Source organism: Rhinolophus sinicus, chromosome 2, assembly GCF_057876585.1.
Source record: "Rhinolophus sinicus isolate RSI-liver-muscle chromosome 2, RSI-T2T, whole genome shotgun sequence".
Classification (NCBI taxonomy): domain Eukaryota; kingdom Metazoa; phylum Chordata; class Mammalia; order Chiroptera; family Rhinolophidae; genus Rhinolophus; species Rhinolophus sinicus.
The window spans coordinates 28,345,779-28,369,639 of NC_142502.1; the positions used below are offsets into that span (position 1 = coordinate 28,345,779).

Genomic DNA, 23,861 nt, shown 5'->3' on the forward strand with positions numbered 1-23,861 from the left:
TAATGACTAGAGTTCCATTTCTTCATGCTTTTCCTGAATAATTTGTAGAATATTTCCCACCATCTTATACATTTTGAGAGATCTTCTTCCTTTCTTAGAAAGGAAATAGTTAATTAAAGATATTTAGTAATTCAGAATTTGTTCTCAAATTTTCCATATTTCATCTTTCATGATCAGAAATACATTTATCGGTATGAAGTGCTCTTCAGAATGTAACCTCTTGAGTTCTAGGTCAATATCCGAGTTGATATTTCAAAACACTAAAAAAACCATATGGCAAGAGGTGGGCAATGACCAGTCCGAATGCACTGAGAGGCAGAGCAGGCCCTGGAGATGCCCTCCTTTTCCTTGTATTGATCTTTGACTTGCTGGAGAAGGCCCAGCTCACGTCAGTGTTTTTCCCTTCTCTCTATGAGTTTGTCCCATCAATTCCAGGCTGTATTGCTTGCTCTCTAAGGCTTCAAATGTTGTTCTATGTGTTCAACTGAGTTTTATAATTGTTCTCAGTGAGAAGGTTTGCTTGATGCAAACTATTTCATCATGGCCAAAATCAGATTTCCCCCCCTGTGTACCACAATTTTGTTAATTTGTTATAGTTTGTTTTGTTATTTTGTCCTAGTCTTGTCATCATTCCTTTCATAATTTTCTAATTTTCATTTTGATTTCTCCCTTGTCCCATGGGCTTTTGTGTTGGAGCATCTTTTGGGCCTCCTCAGATTCTCCGTCTCACATTTGACTTCTTATTCTGATTAAGCCAGTACTACGGCCACCAGATCCATTAGTGCCTTGTAGTTCCACCTCTGAGGCCAATTCTCATAGACTGTAGCATCTCCCACCACTTCCATACTCAAGTGATTTAAAAATTTACTTTCTCGAAAGCTATTGAAGTGGTCAAAAAAAGACAATCAGATGTTTTATGTGACATGAATTTTGACCTGTGGGAATAGTAACCAGGGGCAGCACATAGGTAATATTTGTGTACATCCTGTCAATAAACTTCTATTTAACCAGTGCTTGAGTTCTTGGTAGCTTGAGAAGTAGAGACCAGTATTTTTAAGATGTACAATGTCCATTTTTAAAAACAGTTTATACTTCTCTACTGAAGTTTTCAAACTTGATTGTTATTTCCTTGTATATGGTCAGCATAATTGTATTCAAAACTGTTAAAGGTATTCACCTTAGTTATTTTAAAGCATTACAGAAATTTCCTGTTTTTTTAAAAAAATTGTCTGTTGTTTCCGTTGGGTTTCACTCTCCTTTTTTTCGGTAATATTTTTTTATTGAATGAGACATTTTATGTAAAAACATTGAGGGAATAATTTGAGAAGTGAGATAATATTGTCTTTCTCCAGAGAAAATTTACATTTGCTTCTGGCATTTTCCTAGGAGAATTAGCAATCTCGGATTATCCTAATCTCTATTATAGGAATTGAGAAAATTTGAAGTAGAGGTTTACCTGTATGTTTAGGGAATATTAGTTCTCAAGGTTTTAATCACAAATATTGGCAGTAGATATGTGACCTGGGCTCGTCTTTCTTGTTAGGATCTAAAATCTAATAGTTTCCAACTAACCCTACAAGGTTGTCAAGAGTTCTGCTTAGTTTTTCATCCTTTCTGTTTCTTCTGGAGTTGGCTATCTATAACAAAATAATTGCCCTACCTGTTAGATTCACCTCTCTGAATTTCCTTTTTTCCTGGTTCTTGGATAGTTCTTGACCTCATTTAAATCTCCCTGATATTTTAAAGATTAAAAAAATTTTTTTTTCTACAGATTTTTCTAGTTGTCCTCAGCAGGAGGACTGGTCTACATAAACTAGTCCATCATTACTGGAAGCAATGTTGCACATATAGAGTTTTTAATAAATATAATAGGAGAATTTCCTTAGGTGATGTGGTATAATCGAAAGTCACTGAGTGTATTAACATCTTAAGTAAACTAAATAATCATGAGAAATATATGTTCATAATCTCTGTTTGTATGCTAGGGAAAGTATTGTTGGTCTCTGGCACTAGTTCTCATCAAGGCAGACTTAGACAAATTTGTTTTTAGTTATATCATCTGCAAATAGTGATATTTTCATTTCTCATTCTTTTAATTTCTTAAATAAAGCATGTAACTTTATTTATTGACTGTCATGCTACTGATATACTCATTGTCTTCCAACAAAAACAATATACCATGTGATAATATTGAACCATCTTGTCTTGATCTGGACTCTTAAGACAATGCTTCTAAAATGTCACCTCTAGTTATGTGCTGAATTTAGGTAATAAATATATTTTTTATCATATTAATGAAGGAAATAATGAGCAATCAGAACTTAGAGAAATAGAATCTAGGCAAGATCCAGGAACTTCCATTGTAATGCTCTGTATTAACATGATCTGGTGTCTTAGTCCATATTATTTTGAGTGATAATATGATGTGAACCCTCAGGCCATGGGGCCACATGTGGGTGAAAAGACAACGGTATAGGAATGACAATCCAAGTACCAGCCTTGTGATGGCAACTAGTTCTATGCTCATAGGACTTAGCATCTCTGACACTTTTCTGGTCCTCCATAATGTATTTTAAAATACGTTGTCCATATTATCTACAAAATTACTTTCCTTTAGGAAAATAATATATAAAATACATTTTTTATCTTTAGCAATTCCTGACATGGGTATTACATATAATTAATGCTCAGTATCTGTTTGAAAGCAATGGAAATTCTCAGTGAAACCAATGAAAGAAAAAATACTTCAATTATTTTAATTGAACCACTCCACAGATAAATCAAAAAGGGAAAAGAAATAAATGTTTATATACCACTATTCTACTACAATTTAGTTTCATTATACAAAATACTCTTGATACACATTCCAAAAAGACTTTCATTGAATCAATAGTGTAAAATATTTCAGAGAGGAAAATATAAAACTATAGCATAGATTGTTTATACTCTTTTTAATAGAAGTTTCCTTGCAGTATTAGTATAATACTTTTGACCTCAGAAAATTCTGGGAAAGTAAAATACGTACTATGTTAAAGTGAGAACGCTACTGAGGAAAGTTGGGGAAATGAATTACACACTGTTTTCAAGTGAGAAAAGGTGATGTAGAAATGACCACTGCTAATGATAATTGATTTTTCCACTTGCAAAACTTCTGGCAATGTCTGTAATTAATACCTGATCCCAAGGCTGAATTACTGGTCCCACAATGCTACAAGTTAACATTCCAAGATTCTGCCAAGCCATTAAGCAGAAGAGGCTTACCTGTTGCTCCAAAAGCTCCTGGAAGGTTCAGACATTAACAGCACAGGGAAGGGCCGGACAGTGGCTCAGGCGGTTAGAGCTCCATGCTCCTGACTCCGAAGGCTGCCGGATCGATTCCCACATGGGCCAATGGGCTCTCAATTACAGGGTTGCCAGTTCAATTCCTCGACTCCCGCAAGGGATGGTGGGCTCTGCCCCCTGCAACTAAGATGGAACATAGCACCTCAAGCTGAGCTGCCGCTGAGCTCCCAGATGGCTCAGTTGGTTGGAGCACGTCCTGTCAACCACAAGGTTGCCAGTTCGAATCCCGCAAGGGATGGTGGGCTACGCCTCCTGCAACTAGCAACGACAATTGGACCTGGAGCTGAGCTGTGCCCTCCACAACTAAGACTGAAAGGACAACAACTTGGCTTGGAAAAAAAAAAGTCCTAGAAGTACACACTGTTCCCCAATAAAGTCCTGTTCCCCTTCCCCAATAAAATCTAAAAAAAAAAAAAAAAGAAGCACAGGGGAAATATCTTCTCCCATTCAGTAGGATCCTTTTTTGTTTTATTGATGGTTTCCTTTGCTGTGAAAAAAACTTTTTAGTTTGATGTAAACCCACATATTTATTTTTTCTCTTACTTCCTTTGCCCGAGGGGATATACAGTAAAAATCTTACTGTGGGAAATGTCTGTAAACTTTCTTCCTATATTTTCTTCTAGGAGTTTTATGGTTTCAGATCTTACATTTAAGTTTTTAATCCATTTTGAATTTATTCTTGTATATGGTATAGGGAGTTAGTCCAGCTTCATTTTCTTGCATGTGTCTGTCCAGGTTTCCCAGCACCATTTATTGAATAGACTGTCTTCATGCCACCTTAAATTCTTGCTTCTATTGTCGTAGATTAAATGACCATTAGGCATGGATTTACTTCTGGGCTCTCTATTTTGTTCCTTTGATCTATGTGTCTATTTTTATGCCAGTACCGTGCTGTTTTGATTACTGTAGCCTTGTAGTATAATTTGATGTCAGGTATCATTATACTTCCTATTTTGTTCTTATTTCTCAAAAATGCCAAGGTGATCTGGGGTGTTTTATGGTTCAATATAAATTTTAGGATTATATGTTCTATTTCTGTGAAAAATTACCTTGGTAGTTTGATAGGAAATGCGTTGAATCTGTATATTGCCTTAGGCTGCATGGACATTTTAACGATCTTAATTCTTCCTATCCATGAGCATGGTATGTGTTTCCATCTATTTGTATATTCTTTTATTTCTCTAATCAGTGTCTTATAATTTTCTGAGTATAGATTTTTTACTTCTTTGGTTAAATTTATTCCTTGGTATTTTAAAGTCTTTGAAGCAATTGCAAATGGGATTGTTTTCTTAATTTCTCCTTCTGATATTTTGTTATTGGTATATACAAATGCAATTGGTTTCTGAATGTTAATTTTGTATCCTGCTACTTTACTAAATTCATTGATATAGCCAATAAGGGGTTAATATCCAAAATTTATAAAAAACTCAACTCAATTCCAAAAAGCAAACAACCCAATTAAAAAATGGGAAGAGGACATGAAGAGACATTTTTCTAGAGAGGACATACGGATGGTAAACAGACATTCGAAAAAATGCTCAACCTCACTAATCATTAGAGAAATAAAAACCACAATGAGATACCATCTCACCCCAGTCAAAATAGCTATAATCAATAAATCAACAAACAACAAGTCCTGGCGAGGATGTGGAGAAAAGGGAACCCTCGTACACTGTTGGTGGGATTGCAGATTGGTGCAGCCACTTTGGAAAGCAGTATGGAGGTATCTCAAAAATCTGGAAATGGAACCACCTTTTGACCCAACAATTCCACTCCTAAGTATCTGTCTGGAGAAACCCAAAACCCGAATATGAAAAAATTTATGCATCTCTATGTTTATTGCAGCACTATGCACATTAGCCAAGACATGGAAACAACCGAAATGCCCATCGATAGACAACTGGATTAAGAAACTGTGGTACATTTATACAATGGAGTATTATGCAGCCATAAAGAAGAATGAAATCTTACACTCTTTGCAACAATATGGATGGATCTAGAGAACATTATAATCAGTGAAATAAGTCAGACAGAGAAAGACAAATACCATATGATCTCACATATATGTGGAATCTAAAGAAAAGAATAAATGAATGAACTAATCAGAAACAGTCTCAGAGACATTGACGAAAAACGGAAGGTTGCTAGATGGGAGAGGAGTTGGGGATAACGGGGAAGGTGAGGGGATTAGAAAGCACAATCAGTAACCACAAGATTGTCATAGGGATACGAAAGTCAGTTTGGGGAATGTAATCAATAATGTTGTAAAGATTTTGTAGAGTATCCGATGGACACTTGTCTCATTAGGGAGACCACCTCAGGGATGATGTAGATGCCTGATCACTGCACTGTACCCTCTGGTCTATCCTACCAAGGTCACGGTGTCTGTGTCAGGGATATATATCGGCATTTCCTGGATCCTGCCCCTTGTGTACAGCGGTGCTGTGTTCTATACAGGTGCTTATGACGATGGGCTGGAGGAATTATCTAGTGCCCTCAACTGTATAGGGGGTTGTCAAGTTGTTGTAAATCAATTTTGGATTTGGATAGATTTTCTATTATTTTTCACCCTTACTTGTGTTATGATAATTCTGTACAGTAATATTTTTCTGGTGGCTAGAAAACAGGCTAAAAGGATTGAAAACATTAATAGTAGAGTGGAAGACTTATCAGGGACGTACAAAATGAGGGTGGTGAAGAGAGAAAGAAAAGCAGCTAAAACGCTAGTTATTACAGTGGTAGCATTTTTGATCTTGTGGTTACTATATATGATTGATTCATTTATTGATTCTTTTTTGGGTTTTATAACACCTTCATATGTTTATGAGATATTTTGCTGGTTTGGTTATTATAACTCTGCTCTAAATCATTTGATTTATGCTTTATTTTACCTTTGGTTTAGGAGAGCAATAAAATTTATTATTACTGGCCAACTATTAAAAGACAGTTCATCAAACGTAAATTTATTTTCTAAATTAGCCTAAACTTTAAATTTAAGAATTGGTGATATGTTGGGAATGTCCCAGTAATTGTGATGTGAAATACAGTACGTGAAAATGATCCATTAAATTGGGGAGAAATGGTACCTCAATATCAGTGGCATAACTTTTATGCTTTTATTTTCTTGGTAAATTAAATACCTTTAAGAATTTGATAGAAACATATTTACTAAAATGGTTAACATAAAGATGATTTTATTAGTTTCCCCAAATCTACGCACTTCTCTGCTTTGTCAGTCGTTCATTATTATCCTTTTCCAGGCCTTCCTTTCAAGCTTACTTTTCTGTCATTTTCAAAGGTTTCCTGGTTCCCTGTTCCCTGGGTAAGTCTTGTATTTCCTGTCTTTCTCTGGACTTGGTTAACTTTGCCTTCATTTTGAGAAGCTTGTTTTTGGGGTCTGGACTTTCTGGAGCTCGTAGAGATCGCTGAGCCTTATATATCTGCCATTTCAGATTCAGGACCTTCCTCATAATTTATATTTTGGGGGTAGTTTTCAAATGTGGGAATAACCATGACCAGATGGTGTAATTTCCACAACAGTGATGTTCCTTGTATGTGATTGCTTTCTCATTCCATGAGGGTTGTTGCTTTACCTTCTAATCATGAAGGAAGTCGATTTTCTGTCTATTTTTTTTTTCTGTAAACACTAGCCGAAGTTTGTAGATTACTGATGACAAAAATAACAATATATTGTAAGTTATGGGAAAAGGATGGATTTTTAAAGAAGTGGTAATGTGGCATATAGCTTTCTGTAAAAATATGTTAAGCTAAAAAAAAAAAAATATGTTAAGCATCTTGCCTCATATTATTAATAAACTCAAACCTAATTTTGCAGATGTTTAAAAACTCAAAGAAAATATTGCTTTTATAAATTTTTCATTGGAGGGATCATGACTGAAAACCTATAGATTTATGTTCTTGATTTAATTTTTTAAATTTAAAAGAAAACCTGGCCATGCCTAGAAAAAAAATCAAGCTTGGAAAACTATGGGCAGCATACAAGATGAAGAGAGGGTTAATAGATTTAAAAATATAAAGGCCTTTTATACAGCAGTGAGACACAGACAAACACCCCACTGGACAAATTAACAGGCAATTTCAACAGAAAAAATTGAAATGGCTAATTAAAATGCCAGATGTAAAAATAATCAAAAAATTTTAATGAAAGTGTGATGGAGTTTCATGTACCAAGTTAGCAAATCTTAGAAGGATCCGTAATCCCCGTGCTTAATGAAAGCGTAGGAAACTGAGCACACTTGTGAGAGAATTGATCACGCTCACCTGCATCTCCAGAGAACATGATAGAGTTTCCAGTTTCTGAGGGGAATTAAATATTTTATAAAAAATGTAAAACATGCATGTCATTTTGACTCTATAGTTCCATTTCTGGCAAGTAATCCTGAGAAAAGAGCCAGGAAAGGAAGCAAACATAACAGGAACACTCATTGTATAACTCTTAATTATTACTGGTAAAAAGCCTAGATTAATATGGGATAAATTAAATGAATTATGCTCCTCCTATGTAATGGAATATTATAAAGCCTTTAAAAATTTCTAACAAGTTCTGTATAAATAGACATGGAAAGAAAACCACAACATCTGTTTTAAAAGACTATAAAATAGTATATAGAATATGGTCGTTATATATGTACATACTTCTATATGCTTTTACAAAGTCTAACTTTATGTATAATGGACAGTGTGTGATATGGGGGTGGATTTACTATGTTATTTATCTCTATCGCTTGAATGTTTCTGAATAAATTAACGTATAAAAACTGTTATTACTATAATTTTGAAGTTAGGTTTGCTTGTTTTAATTTAATAAAAATATATTCTGCATATATATATACACATACATATACATATAAGTATATATACATGCATATATATACATATATATGTATATATGTGTGTGTATATATATATATACACATATATATGTATATATATATCTCTAGTATAATTTTTTCATACCTAATGAATCTAAATTGTAACTGCTTTCGTATAATTTAAGAGGTACATCTTTTTAAAAAATTTATTTAAAAATAGCTAATATACAATATTATAAGTTACAGGGTTACACCATAGTTATTCAATATTTATATACCTAAAGAAGTGATCTCCATGATAAATACAGCAACCATCTGACACTATACCATGCTATAACAATATTATTGACTATATTCCTCAAGCTGTATATTACATTCCCATGACTTATTTGTTTTAAACCTTGAAATTTGGACCTCTTATTTCCCTTCATCCCCCCCCCCTTTTGTTAAATTTTTCAACTACAGTAGACATTCAGTATTATTTTATATTACTTTCAGGTGTATAACATAATGGTTAGACATTTACATAATTTAAGAAGTGATCCCCCTGAGTAGTCTATTGCCCATCTAGCGCTATATATAGTTATTACCATATTATTGGCTATATTCTCTGTGCTTTAATTTACATCCCCATGACTGTTTTGTAACTACAGTTTGTACTTCTTGATCCTTTCACCTTTTTCACCCTGCCCCCAACCCCTTCTCGTCTATCATCCCAACAAATTTAGTTCACATCTGACACCATATGTAGTTATTAAAATATTATTGACAGTATTCCTTATGCTATACCTTACATCCCTATACCTACTTTGAAACAACCAATATGTACTTCTTAATCCCTTCCCCTTTTTTCACCCATGTCCCCAACCGCCCTTCCATCTGGCAACCATCAAAATGTTCTCTGTGTCTGAGTTTGTTTCTGTTTTTTTGTGTGTGTTAATTTTGTGCTTAGATTCCACACATAAGTGAAATCATATTGCTTCTGTCTTTGTCTGATATACTCCACTCAGCAGAATACCCTCCAGGTTCATTCATGTCACCACAGATGGCAGGAACCCATCCCCTTCCATGATCGAGCGATATTTAATTGTACATAAGTACCACATTTTCTTTATGCATTCTTCCACCAACAGACACCCAGACTGCCTCCACATCTTGGCCATTGTGAAAAACGCTGCAGTGAATTTATGGATGCACACGTCGCCTAGAAACAGTGTTTTGGGTTTCTCCAAACAAATATCCAATAGTGGGATTACTGGGTCCTTCATTGTCTCTACTTTGTTTTAAAGTCTATTTTGTCTGTTTTACAAGTAAGCATTGCTACCCCAGCTCTTTTGTTTGTTTGTTTCCATTTTCATGAGATATCTTTTCCATCTCTTTACTTTCTGTCTGTGTCTGTCCTTCAATCTGAAGTGAGTTTCTTGTAGCCCACATATGTAAAGGTCTTGTTTTCTTATCCATTTCCCACCCTCTGTCTTTTGATTGGAGAATTTATTCCATTTACATTAAAAGTAATTGTTGATAGATTTGTAGCCATTGACATTTTATTATTCGTAATTTTGACCTTTTCCCCCTACGTCCCCGTCTTAAAGAAATCCCTCTAAGATTTCTTGTAACATTGGTTTGGTAGTGATGAACTCTTTAGCTTTTTCATATCTGGGAAGCTCTTTATCTTTCCTTTGATTTTAAATGACAGCTTTGCTGGGTAGCGTACCCTTGGTTGTAGGTCCTTGCTTTTCATCACCTCAAATATTTTGTGTCAGTTAGCTCTGTCCTGCAAAGTTTCTGTTAAGAAATCAGCTGAAAATCTTATGGGAGCTTTCTTACAGCTTACTATTTGCCTTTCTCTTGCTGCTTTGAAAATTCTCTCTTTGTCTTTAGCCTTTGCAATTCTAATAATATGTCTAGGTGAGGGCCTGTTTGGGTTCATCCTGTTTGGGACACTCTGCACTTCCTGGACTTGTATATCTATTTCCTTTGCCAGGTTATGAAAGTTTTTAGTCATTATTTCTACAATAGGTTCTCAATCTCTTGCTTTTTCTCTTTTCTTCTGTTACCACTATGATGCAAATGTTGTTACTCTTAATGTTGTCCCAGAGGGCTCTTAAACTCTCCTTATTTTTTTGGATATGTTTTCCTTTTTGCTGTTCTGATTTAGTGTTTTCTGCTACCTTGTCTTCCAAACTGCTGAATGATCCTTTGCTTCCTCTCGTCTGCTGGTGATTCCTTGTAGTGCATTCTTGCTTTCAGTTACTGTATTCTTCACTTCACTCAGTTCTTTTTTATAGTTTCTATGTCTGTCTTATGCTTGCTATCTCTTTGTTGAAGTTCTCACTAAGTTCCTTGAGCATCCTAATAACCACTATTTTGAACTCTATCTCTGGTAACTTACTTACCTCTATTTTGTTTAGTTCTTTTTCTGGATTTTTCTCCTGTTCTTTCATTTGAGACATATTTCATTGTTTACTCATTTTGGCTGCCTTTCTGTTTTTTTGTGTGTTAGGTAGGTCTTTTATGTCTCCTAGTCTTGGCCAGGTAGCCTTATGTAGTAAGTGTCCAGTGGGGCATAATTGGCACAGTCTCCATGGTCACCTGCTCTGGGTGCTCCAGAGTATCCCGTGTGTGGGAATTGTGTGCCTTCTTGTTACAGTTAAGCCTTGATCTCTTTTGGTACAACAGTGGGTGGGATTGACCCTCAGGCTGATTGGCTATGGGGTTTGGCCATGTCCACAGCTTACAGGCTGTTTGCCAGGGAGCTTACACCACTGCGTGGGATTCACCCCAGCATACTCTGGTACCTGTTCAGACCACCCTTTGTGTGTGCCACTTGTGGGGCTGTTTAGGAGATGGTCTGCTATGGTCTGAAGCCAACCTCCAAGTTTATTCGTTCTGGGGCCTCTTTGGAGGGTCTCTGGTGCACACCCAGCTCACTGACTGCCTGTGACTCCTTGGGAAATACCTGGTAGGAGCTACAAAGTGATCTGTGGTTGTTTGCTGTCTGTTCTAAGCCTCGAAGCGCGTGGGAGAACCATGAAACGAACCGAGGATGACAGCCACCAGTACCAGGCCTGGGATAGCTCCACAAAAAGTCTGGCTACCCTGAGTCCTGCTGCCACCTGCTGGCTTTCTTAAGGTTCAGCTACTAATAGAGCCTCATGTGGTATGCAAGTTGTGTAAGGCAGGGCCTCTGAGATTCACTATAGTGGGAAGGATTGTGGTCATTATGTTAACACAGACTCTGATTTGGTGCCAGTGCTGAGCCTGGAGCTACTCAGCAAAATTTTCAGAGCACATCAAGGTCAGTCGCTGCACCATGGGGCCCAGGGACTCTAATATTTTGCCCAGAAAGATTGCAATGGGGCAGGGCTGGCAATCTGCCTCCGGCATTGGGGAAGTAGAATAGGGCAGGGTCCCAATGAGCCAGCAGGGCAGAGCCACAGAGCTCACCAAACCAATCAGATTCAGATTTGGCCTTGTGGGGGTGGGCTCAACACAAGAAAGATGGCGTCCGCCTAACTGCTGAAGGGAGGAAGACCTCACACAGGAAAATGCTTATTGTCCTCAGTCTTGCCAGGAAGCCGCATACCTCAGTTTTTCCCACCTTTTGTCCCTGACACCCTCCAGTTACTATCCCTCCACTGGAGCCTAAGGTAAGTGCCTGTGAGTGAGTCTGTATGTGGGCCCATTAAGAGGACATCTGGGTTTCCCACAGCCTTCCGTCCCACATGAAGGTCACAATCCCCACAGTTTTTTACAGCCAGGTGTTGTGGGGGCTCATGGTCCTGCAACCAGTACTCTGGGCTGGGGAGCCTGGTGTGAGGGTTTCGGGTCCCTCACTCCTCTGGGGGAAACCTCTGCAGCCAAGATCTGCCTCCTGATTCTCAACCACCACACAAAGGTTTGGGGTCCATTCAGCATCTCTGTCCCTCCCACCAATCTTGACATGGCTTCTTTATATTTTAATCATAGGACTTCTAAGGGGCTAGACTTCAGATAGTTCTCCAGGTTGATTGTTCTAAAATTTAGTTGTAATTTTAATATGTTCATGGAAGGAGGCAGGCACAGAGTTTAGTCTGCCACCTTGTATCATTTTAGGAGCTACATCTTAAAGTGATCAAAATATCTTGGAAATGACATCTTTACATTATTAAAGTACTTGAAATATTGTTTTGCTGCATGTCTTTAAGATCTTCCATCTCTTCCTTGACTAAATATTAATCATGTGCTGCTTCATAGCCTCCTATGAATACATTCAGCCTAATTCCACTCTATATCCCTTCCACATTGATATCACACCCTTGAGTTCCATTCCCACATACAGGTATTTCTTAGGTTTCTCTTAATATAGATTTGCAAAGTCATGCCCTCTACTGGTCTTGTGTTGTATGTCCTCATGGGTCACACTTTGTACCTCATCCTTCGGGGCTGCTGGGTCCTGAGTCTGATTATAGGCCTAAAGGCAAGGGGTCTTAGGGGTGGTCTGAGGAGGGCCAGTGATCCATTGTAAGGCAGCTAGCTCAGGTGAGAGGATTATAGCTTCTTCAGGCAAGGGGAACTGACCTCCTCAGGCAGCCGTGAGAAAGCTTCCTCTACTGGCAATAAAGGCTTGACAGAATTTAGGAGATAGAAGTTGCCAGTTTCATAGGGGCCTGCCTATCTGTCACCATCCTAATTTTCAGTATCCCTTTCCTTCCTAATCAATGCCAGAATTTTAGCAAAAGATGCCGTGGGAGTTTGAGAATTCAATTTGCATTTTAATTTAGCCACCTACAGAATTAGGGTTGGGGTATGGTGTTCAGAAACTCAGTCCTATGGCTATAGGAAATATGGGTTCCATTCTTTCAAAGTATTCATTGTAGCTTTCAGGTCCCTTATCTGGAACTTGAACTTGTAATTTATAGCCTCTCTAGCTCATTATTTTCTTCCCCTGTGTTCTCCCGTGCAGTTAAAAGAAACAAACCAACTCATTATACTTGTCATTTTAACAAAAATGTTGTATAAGGCATCAAATACATGTCACCCAGAGCCTTTTCTTCCATAGGCACTTGCTCACAGGTATCTACAGATACTGTGAGTAAATGTTTTAGCATAGTAGGTAATGGGCTGCCAGTTTCTTTGCTACCACTGGAAACAGGGTCTTTATGCCTTCAAATGCCTCACAACGTATTTAAAACTAATATGACAAGAATCATTGACCTAAACATAAACACTGAAATTATAAAAATTCTAAAAGAAGCGCAGAAGAAAATAGTTGTGACATTATTTTAGGCAAAGGTTTCTTAGACAAGAAACAAAAGCATTAACTGTAAAAATTTATAAGTAGTTTTTTATCCAAATTAAAACCTTCTACTCTTCAAAAAATACTCTCAAGAAAATGAAAAGTACAATATTCATAACATATATTTCTAGAGGACTTGTACCCAGTCAACTCAAAAATAATAAAATTTGAAATCTACTAAAAAATGGTCAAAAATGTTAATGGACAGTTAACCAAAGTGGACACATTAGAGGCCAATAATAACATGGACAAATTCCCAACATCACCATTCATAAAATTTAAAACATGAGATTCTATTACATAGCATCTAATATGGTTAAAATAAAAAGAAATGGCAATGACAAGTATTGACGAGGACTTGGAGCAATTGGAACATTCATAGATTGCTGGTGGGAGTACAAAATGGTTCAATTACTTTAGAAGACAGTTTATAGGTTCTTGTATAGTGAAACATACGCTTCCCATATAATCTAGCATTTTGTCTCCAAGGAGTTTACTGAAAGATATACTAACACATGTCTATGCAAAGAATTGTGTATGGGTGTTCATACCAATACTATTAACAACCCCAGACTGAACATAAGTTGAAATGTCAATCAACAGACACATGGATAAAATAATTGTGGTATATTAACACAGTGGCATACTGTTTAGCAATAACAATGTATGAACTGATAATATACCTAATAAATGGAAAAATGTTACAGACCTTGAGCTGAGAGAAAGTAGCTGGTCACAGAATCTCATAGTATATGATTCTATTTACATGTCATTTTTATACCAGGAAAACTAATCAGTAGTGATAGAATGGAGACCAGTGATTGCCTAGGGCAGGAGGAGGGAGATGTGGGGATAGATTGACCATCAAAAGGGCACAAGGAAAATTGCTGAGGTGTTGGAAATATTCTATATCTTGGTTTTGGAGGTCGTGATGTGGGTGGATACATTTATCATGTCATCAACCTGCACACTTTAAAAGTGTGAAATTTTCAAATGCAAAGTACACCTCAATATAAAAAAGCTGATTTTAAAAATGACCAGAATCTTGAGAGTGTAATGCTGAGCGAAATAAGTCAGACAGAAAAAGCAGAGAACCATGTGATTTCACTGATATGTGGTATATAAACCAAAAGCAACAAAAGAACAAGACAAACAAATGAGAAACAGAAACTCATAGACACAGACAATGGTTTGGTGGTTGCCAGAGGGTAAGGGGGGGTGGGAGGTGGGAGGTGGGAGATGAGGGTAAGGGGGATCGAATATATGGTGATGGAAGGAGAACTGACTCTGGGTGATGAACACACAATGGGATTTATAGATGATGTACTACAGAATTGTACACCTGAAATCTATGTAATTTTACAAACAATTGTCACCCCAATAAATGTAATAATAATAAAAAAAAAGAATAAATCTTTAATCTTATAAAAAAAAAATGACCAGAAGTCATGCATCAGAAAAATATTTTTCAAAGCCTCAGCTGAGATCTTTTCTAGAGCTCGAAGACAATAAGCTTAATTTCTCAAACGTAACATACAGAGTCATAATATCAGAATTTCCAGAAATTAAACATTTTGTTTTTTTAATATCTTCCACATAGTACCTATTAAAAAAGAAACACAGAAAAGAACAAACAAAAACACCTTAGCAGGAACTACGTTTTATTTGTCCATATAGTTCGTTTTATATCTCCTTGAGAAAAATACTTTGTACTCTGCTCTCCCACACTTCCAAATCAGAATTATTAAAGCTAAACCTGAAGCATTCCAGTGTTTAATATATAATTCTGCATTTAATTTCTTTAGCACAAACAAATACTGGAAGTGATGAAGAGTTTTATTGAAAGAGCTTTAGTGACAAACATAAATCATAAATAAATTGTTCTTACAAAAATAAAAATGCAATCTCAATAATTAGTAAAATAAACAATATGGCATTCAAATTCTGGACAAAGATTTTCAAAGACAGGCACTATTTCCATTTCCTTTTCTATTTCATGAAAAGGACAAATGTCATCAAGGGATTAGAAGTGCAGAACTTACTTATAGCATAAATATAATCATTACTAAAGTTTCTTTCCACACATTGCACTATGGGGATTCAATCTTAAGGGCTTTGGATATTTGCAATTATTTAGCTACTTTCTTGAGAGGGCAGAGTGTTTTGAGTGTTATTCTAGCTCTGATAAATTAGGAAAAGATGCTAATAAAATGTGGCATTTCGTATATGCATGACAACAGCTCTTGGATGACTAACACTTCTCAGATAAGAAATCGTAGGTAAAGCAAAGAAAGATTTTTACAACTTAAATAAACAGAATTTTACATAATGATAAAATTAACTGCTTATTCAGTTCAAAGTAAATTATTTTGAGATGAAGCTATGAGTCAGTTTCTAAATATGAAAATAAGAATTTGTACTTACAGAGAACTAGGGCCAAAATGTACTGGCAATTGCTGACATATTGTACACACTATTTTTAAAGGACTTTGAAAATGACATATGTGGAATGACATGTTTGGCCGTAGAGGATGACAGCTTTTCCAGGTATCAAAACAGAGAATCATGGGCAGTGATTTGCCGGCTCCTGTAGCTACACAGCTCTGCTACGAGAACGTGAACGGATCCTGTGTCAAAACTTCCTACTCGCCAGGCCCCCGCCTGATTCTGTACACAGTGTTTGGCTTTGGCTCTTTGCTGACTGTATTTGGAAACTTCTTGGTGATGACTTCAGTTCTTCATTTCAAGCAGCTACACTCTCCAGGCAATCTTCTCATCGCTTCCCTGGCCTGTGCTGATTTCTTGGTGGGAGTCACTGTGATGCCCTTCAGCGCAGTGAGGTCTGTGGAGAGCTGCTGGTACTTTGGGGAGACTTACTGTAAATTTCACTCTTGTTTCGATGGGTCATTCTGTTATGCTTCTATCTACCACTTGTGTTTTATTTCTCTCGATAGATACATTGCAATCACTGACCCTCTGGTCTACCCTACCAGGTTCACACCCTCTGTTTCTGGAATATGTATTGCCTTCTCCTGGCTCCTTTCCATTATTTATTCTTTTTCCCTTTTTGGCACAGGAGCAAATGAAGCTGGGCTGGAGGAACTAGTAAGTGCTCTCACCTGTGTGGGAGGTTGTCAAGTTGCAGTGAATCAAAGTTGGGTATTGGTAAATTTTCTATTATTTTTCATACCCACGCTTGTGATGATGACTGTTTACTTCAAGATTTACCTTATTGCTAAACAGCAGGCTAGAAAAATTGAAAGTATGAGCAATAAGACTGTGAGAACATCAGACAGCTACAAAGACAGAGTGGCCAAGAGGGAGAGAAAAGCCGCAAAAACATTGGGCATCGCAGTGGTAACATTTCTGATTTCATGGTCGCCATATTTGATTGGTACAATAATTGATGCCTTCCTAGGTTTCATCACACCCACCTATATTTATGAAATATTAGTTTGGATTGCTTACTATAACTCGGCTATGAACCCCTTGATCTATGCTGTATTTTATCCTTGGTTTCGAAAAGCCATCAAACTGATTGTCACTGGTCAAATCTTAAAAGAGAATTCCTCAACAATAAGTTTATTTTCTGAGTAGTTTCTGTATTTATATTGTGACAATTGAAAATAGATTCTGAGTGGACTCACAATGGGGAGAAAAATATTGATCATAAATGTGCAAGATCTTCTTAGGTAAAAGCATAGAATTCTGCTTCAATTTTGACCCAAACACGTAAATTCAAGTTCAACGTTCTGTGGTAAAGATAGCATTAAAATCTGATTGTAATGAAAACAGCACAGCCTTATAGCCAGAAATGACTGTGTTACAGTACTCTGACATTTAATACTGTGATCTTGGGTTGCTCAGTTCTCTCTGATTCTCACTACGCTTCTCTATTTAATAACCCCTCCCTTGTAGTATTCTTGAAAAAATGTAAAATAAATAATAAATAAGATTTTATATATATGAAATCATAATCCTGCCTTTTATTACTTTATATTGGTTCAATCCCTGGCTATATCTTTTCTCAGTTCCTATGTAATATTTTTTCTATTAAATTTTAAATGCAACTAAGAGATACTCAGAGAGATGGAGTCTCCTTGCTCAGAGAGGGCAAAGGACTGAATCTGCACTGTCTGGTGTTCAGCTTTGCAGAACCAAAAATGTGACTTCAGAGTCACATACAATCAGTCCAGACATAGAACATTAAGTATAATATCAACTTAGTTATTTACAATGAGAGAGGTAACTGGTGTCATAAGTAATAACATTCGTTTATTCAGGGAGCTTCTTACTGGTGAGTAAGTCTGCTCATAAAATTAGAGTTCAGAAATGGTACCAGTTAACATATGTTTAAAGCAAGGGTTTTAATCTTGTCATTCGTTATTTTACTTTATTTTGAAATCAATTTATTCTTTATCACTTAAATCGCACATTGTTTCAAAATTATTTACAGGGGCTTCAAGGATGTAGAAAAGCATAATTTTACAAAGTGTTCAAAAAAAGAAAGAAAACTGAAATGAAGGAAATAAAATAAAGCCAAGTCAGAGGCCTGAAAATGTAGTGTTTCCTTATGACCCATAAACTTAGTTCCAAAGCAAAAAAGGAAACTGAATTAGTTGTGCAATTCACAGTGGATAAACCAAGCCAGTTATTTCAGAGAGTTTTCTTGCTAGTAAAACTGAAGGGTGCTGTATGTTTCATGAACAATGTAAATCAATTACTTGATTCTATTCTACATTTTGTTTTGTCGCAATAAGACATCAAGATTTTACAATCAGATTATCATGTTTTGGGGCAGGAGTGAATATATATAAAAAGATTCTTGCTGTATTTCTTTAATTTCTAACTGATGTAATAAAGCATTATCTATTAGCACATCATTTCTAATTATTATCACACAAATGCTTTGAATGGGTAAGCCTCTTCTAAGAATGAGTTATTTCTGATTATACTGTTCTTAGGAGAAACTCTTGTCTTTATTTCATTTCTTTTTTTTTAAATAATTTATTTTTTTAAATTTATTGGGGTGACAATTGTTAGTAAAATTACATAGATTTCAGGTGCACAATTCTGTATTACATCATCTATGAATCCCATTGTGTGTTCACCACCCAGAATCAGTTCTCCTTCCATCACCATATATTTGATCCCCCTTACTCTCATCTCCCACCCCCCAACCCCCTTACCCTTTTGTAACCACTAAACTATTGTCTGTGTCTATGAGTTTCTGTTTCTCATTTGTTTGTCTTGTTCTTTTGTTGTTTTTGGTTTATATACCACATATCAGTGAAATCACATGGTTCTCTGCTTTTTCTGTCTGACTTGTTTCGCTCAGCATTACACTCTCAAGATCCATCCATGTTGTCACAAATGTTCCTATATCATCTTTTCTTACCGCCGAATAGTATTCCATTGTGTATATATACCACAACTTCTTTATCCATTCATCTATCGAAGGACATTTTGGTTGTTTCCATGTCTTGGCCACCGTAAACAAAGCTGCAGTGAACATTGGAGCATACGTATCTTTATGTATAAATGTTTTCTGATTTTTTGGGTAGCTACCCAGGAGAGGGATTGCTGGGTCATATGGCAATTCTATTCGTAATTTTTTGAGGAACCTCCACACTGCCTTCCATTCACAGATGACGAAAGTCACCCTAGACTGTTTAGTGTCACTTTACCCACAATCCTTCAGTTCCGACATTGAATATCATCAATTTATTTTGCTTCTTGTGGTTTCACTATAGTAACTCTTTCTAATCCTGTTCTGCAAGCTACCAAATAATCATACTGCCTCATTTTATTTTTTAATTATTTTTATTTTCTTTTTTTTTTAAATTTTATTAGTTCCAGGGGCACAAGACAAAGCAATACTTAGACGTTTATCATTTATATCCCTCACACAGTGTGAACCCCCCTCTCCCTATCCACTATCCCTCTGACATCGCACAGAGCCATTACATTTCCACTGTCTCTATTCTAATGCTGTACTCTGCTTCCTGTAACCATGTATATATATATATATAAAACTATAGTTGGCATTCATTATTGTTCAGCTTCAGATGTACAGTGCAGAGATCAGGCATCTACATCACCCCTGAGATGGTCTCCCATATGGGACACGTGTCCATCAGATACCTTACAAAATCTTTACATTATTGATTACGTTCCCCAAATTAATTTTCAAAACCCTGTGGCCATCTTGTGGTTACCGACTATTTTCTAAACCCCTGACCTTCCCCCTTATCCCCACACCCACCCATCTAGCAACCCCCAGTTTTTCCTCTGTCTCCAAAACTGTTTCTGATTAGTTTGTTCACTTATTCTTTCATACTGCCTCATTTTAAAGACAAAGAAGCTAAAATGAAAGTGTTTAAGAAATCTGATGAATGTGATAAAGCTTCTGGATTTAAATAAGTATTTCTAACATCTAGTTTAATACATTTACTCTTATCTTTCCTTTTTTTAATATAACCTTTCTAATATATTAGACAAATCATCTATCACTTTCTTTCCAAGATCAATATACTATTCTGTCTATTTTTATGAGTATTTGAAAACTTTCATTATAAAAGACACAAGCTACTGTCATCATTATACTCTTCTGTGAACCACTCTGGTTGTGTGAGGACCAATCTATTGGCCTTTGCTACAAAGAACATTTATTGAGTGCTTATGGTATGTAATACATGAGTTCTGGAACCAAAGGATATAACAATAAAAACAATTTAAACCTGATAAATATTTATCTATGTTGATGGGACACTCATTCTGTGCATAGAATTGTCTTACCTGCATTAACTCACTTCATCTTCACAACAACCTTATGAGCAAGGGAATATTATTACTTCTATTTTAGAATGTGGAACCTGAGGCATTAAGAAGTGAGTCCCATGCCCCTGGTGGTATACTTTGTTTAACAATAGAACCAATATGGACACCCAGGGGCCAGAGAGTAAGTGAAGTAACCACTAACTTCTTCCTCTCCTTACAAAAGAGAATGTGGCCACCCTCCATACTCAACTGGTTGAGAACAATTTGGAATACATGTTTTTATACACATTTCTGCAAAATAATAAAAAATAAGCATCATAAAGAAAAGTCCATCATAAACAAAGTTCTTTGGGGAGATGGGGACATTGGAGGGAGTAATTAATTTGCTGTGATATAAAATTTTAATGTATGGTTTTCTACTCATCACATCTTTTCATTATTGGAATCGTGTTTTATTGTATGAATTTTTGTTCTCCTGAGGCTGAATGGAAGGACATTTAGATAAACTGTATCTTCATTACTAAGGCAGAGTTGGTCTTAACATCTAGCAAAATCATGATCTGATTGTTTTATAGTTTTTACTTATTTGGTTCCTTTGTGCCTTTTCTCCACACAAATCACTTCATCTCATCTAAGCATTGTTGAGAGATTAGAAATTTCATCTAGCTTTATCCTAAGGATTTTATTAGTTCATTATTATAGATTACAATATAATTATGTTTGCAAATTTTATGCACCCTTAATAGCTCAGGTATTTAACAGGACCTAATGTTTCCCTTTATATTTTTTCCATGTGTAAAGATTAAAACAATGGACACAATAGATGAATTTCTATGCATCCTTTCTTAGGGACCACTATGTTCATTGTGTCTATGACATTACTATCTGCTTTCTAATGATTTGCTATGCGTATTTGTTTTCCCCCAAAACTGTGTTATTCAGGACAATGTCCTTTCTTTTCATTTTTATAGTGCCAGCAGAAACCTTGCACTATACTTGGAAATAAAGAATAATCAATAAATATTTACTGAACAAATAGGTGTATATTTTGTTTCATTGTGGAAGTATCTTAGTAAGTTTATATAAAATGTGCAGTCATATTAAGAAAATATGAATCAGCATGAATCATTTTTTAAGCATCCAAGTAGTTATCATTATCAATGTTGCAGACACTGCATGTGTTGATTTGTGGTGAATGTTTCTGACCATTCATGGAAATGAGTGTTCCGAATCATTCTCTGGAAAGAGCCTCCCTCTCTAACTGTAGGACAGTGGTAGTTGAATTCAAAGGACAGAAAAATTATCAAACAGAAAGTGTTATGTTTTCCACATTCCCCTTACTACCCATTAATTAGACTGTGATGATGGACTCACAAAATATTCAAACTGAAAATTACCTTTAAAATAATCAAATCTAAGCCATCCTTTTTTAGATGCAAACTGCAGCTTAAGTAACCTGAGCAAGGTCAGACCACCAGAACCTCATGAATTCATGTATGGGTCTGGCCACACTCCAGCAGTGTCCAGCTGTCCACCCTCGTCTTCTCCAATATCTGGTCACCGTGCAACCTCCCCTTTCTGAGGATTACTCATCTCTCCAACTCTCTTCCATTAGATCTGCCTTGCCTGCTTCTATATATTCAAATACATGTCCATATATATTTCTCCATTAGCTTAGAGAGATTTATATAGTATTTCAATTATAATTTTAGCTACAATTAGAATAGAATTCTGGGTTTTAAAAAAATCCCTGACTTGTTGGGGTTATCACTTTGTCAGTGGTGTAAATGTCTAATCATTATGTTGTTTTGTACACCTGAAACTAATAAAAAAATAAAAAAAAAGGAAAGAAGATCCCTGTGAACTTTCAAAGCATTTCTCTGTTGCCTCCTGAGACTTACTGTACCGCTAAGAAGTGTGATGCCAGTGTGCTGGTCACTCCTTTGGCTTGAACTACCTCTCTCTGACACCTGTCCTAGGAGCTTTTTCAGATTGTCTTTTTATATTTGTCTGAATGTGTTGCTTGCGTTTTTTTAATTGTCTTCTTTGCACATGGTAGATACTTTTAATTTGAAGATTTAGACCTTTCTTTAACCCCAAAGAAACTTTCTGGGCAATTGTTTTTAATATTTTCTTCCTTTTACTTATTGATTGCTCTTTCTGGGACTTAGAATTTCTTTCAAGTTCTATTCACAAGAACAGTTTTTACCTGTCTGATAGCCATCTGTAGTGTGTATTTTGGGTTATATTTTTTCTACTCTGGTTTTTCAGTCGATTTAATCCCATCTGATTTTTTTTCAGATATACTTTGGAAGTCATTTCAATGGGACTTCAGATCAGGTAAGTAAAATTATGTGCTCAGTCATCTTGACAGGGCTGATCTTCAGATGGTATGCACCAATTCAACCATTCCAATTGAGAAAATGTTGAAATGCTTAAATACTAGTTGGGAAATAGCTATTGTTCTAGCACCCACACAAACCCTTGTTACCCTACCCCTGGCTTCATCTCTCCAATCTCCATGGTTCCTCATGATCCAGCAACTGAAAGATCTCCAGGTCCTCCTCTGCCTCTTAGAATAGCATCCATTCTGATTGGTCATTGCCCACATCTTGCCATATGGTTTTCAGAGCTCTGAAATATCAACGCTTAATATTGACCTAGAAATCAAGTGGTGACATTTTGATGAGGAATTAATCACCAATAATGCATTCTTGATCATGAAAGGTTAAATAAAGGAGATTTAAGAATGTATTTAAAATGACTAAATGATTGTTTAATTAGTTACTTCTAAGAAATGAAGGCGATCTCTCAAAATGAATGGTAGGATGGTGGGACGTATTCTTCAAATTATTCAGGAAAAGCATGAAGAAATGGAAGGACTAGTACTGTCTTTTATTGTTAAATAATGTCTTTTCCATACTTTAGATATTAAACCACACTTTAATGAAATATTGTCAAAGTACATACAGTTGCTGCTGCTGCTGCTGCTATTTTTGATGTTCTTAGCTGGTAAAGTTAAAAGTTGGTTATTTGCTAGTCCCCTGATTTTTATCCAATTTTATTATTTCTGAAACCCAAATTTCTAGGAATCACTATTCGGACCCATTTGTGTTTTTAATAGCGAAGGTGATATTTCAGCAGGTAACACTATTATGCCTCTCAAAACAAACCAGGGCAGCATCTGCTCGACTCCAACCATTAGAGACGGTGAAATAGTAATGAGTGATAATAAACCTGATGTGATCCAATGGAAGCAGATGTCCAAGAAATCAACCACACAGAGAAATTAATATAAGTTACAGTCTATGAAAAGAGGAGGATTGTCCTCCATATTTTTCACCTTTTTTGTTACACTATTGAACTTATTAGAAATCTAAGTTACTTTATATTTTCATATTTGGAATTAGTCAATAAAGAGCACGTAGCCTCATGCTGAGGCGAGATGTAAATCGAAGGCACTTCTTAAAGCCTCTAAAATTCTTGCACATAAATGACTTCATATCTTGCTCATAAGCCCATCTTGAGTAAATGCATTTGTATCAGATAAAGATCAAGTTAAGTCAGTGGTCATGTTTTTCAGGGGGTTATGATTCTAACACCAAGGACAGGCTGTAGAGGCAAACTTT

The 23,861-nt window shown here is 36.1% G+C and overlaps 2 protein-coding genes across 2 annotated transcripts; both read left to right on the forward strand.

Moving 5' to 3' along the window:
* The first annotated feature begins 290 nt into the window (after positions 1-290).
* On the forward strand, positions 291-6,326 carry LOC141571797 (trace amine-associated receptor 6-like). Its single transcript, XM_074333957.2, has 2 exons — positions 291-388; positions 5,675-6,326. Exons 1-2 carry the CDS (start codon positions 291-293, stop codon positions 6,324-6,326), a joined length of 750 nt encoding a protein of 249 aa, XP_074190058.2.
* A 9,621-nt stretch (positions 6,327-15,947) lies between these two features.
* LOC141571898 (trace amine-associated receptor 7a-like) lies at positions 15,948-17,049 on the forward strand. The gene has a single exon (XM_074334004.2). It carries the CDS (start codon positions 16,018-16,020, stop codon positions 17,047-17,049), a length of 1,032 nt encoding a protein of 343 aa, XP_074190105.2. The 5' UTR covers positions 15,948-16,017.
* The last annotated feature ends 6,812 nt before the right edge of the window (positions 17,050-23,861 follow it).

What these genes read in the sequence shown, in the direction of transcription:
- LOC141571797 (XM_074333957.2), top strand. Translation starts at nt 291, where the DNA reads ATGACCAGTCCGAATGCACTGAGAGGCAGAGCAGGCCCTGGAGATGCC. An exon ending in CTGGAGAAGGCCCAGCTCAC is followed by an intron (nt 389 to 5,674) that starts GTCAGTGTTTTT and finishes GGGATGATGTAG; the next exon opens with ATGCCTGATCACTGCACTGT.
- LOC141571898 (XM_074334004.2), top strand. Translation starts at nt 16,018, where the DNA reads ATGGGCAGTGATTTGCCGGCTCCTGTAGCTACACAGCTCTGCTACGAG.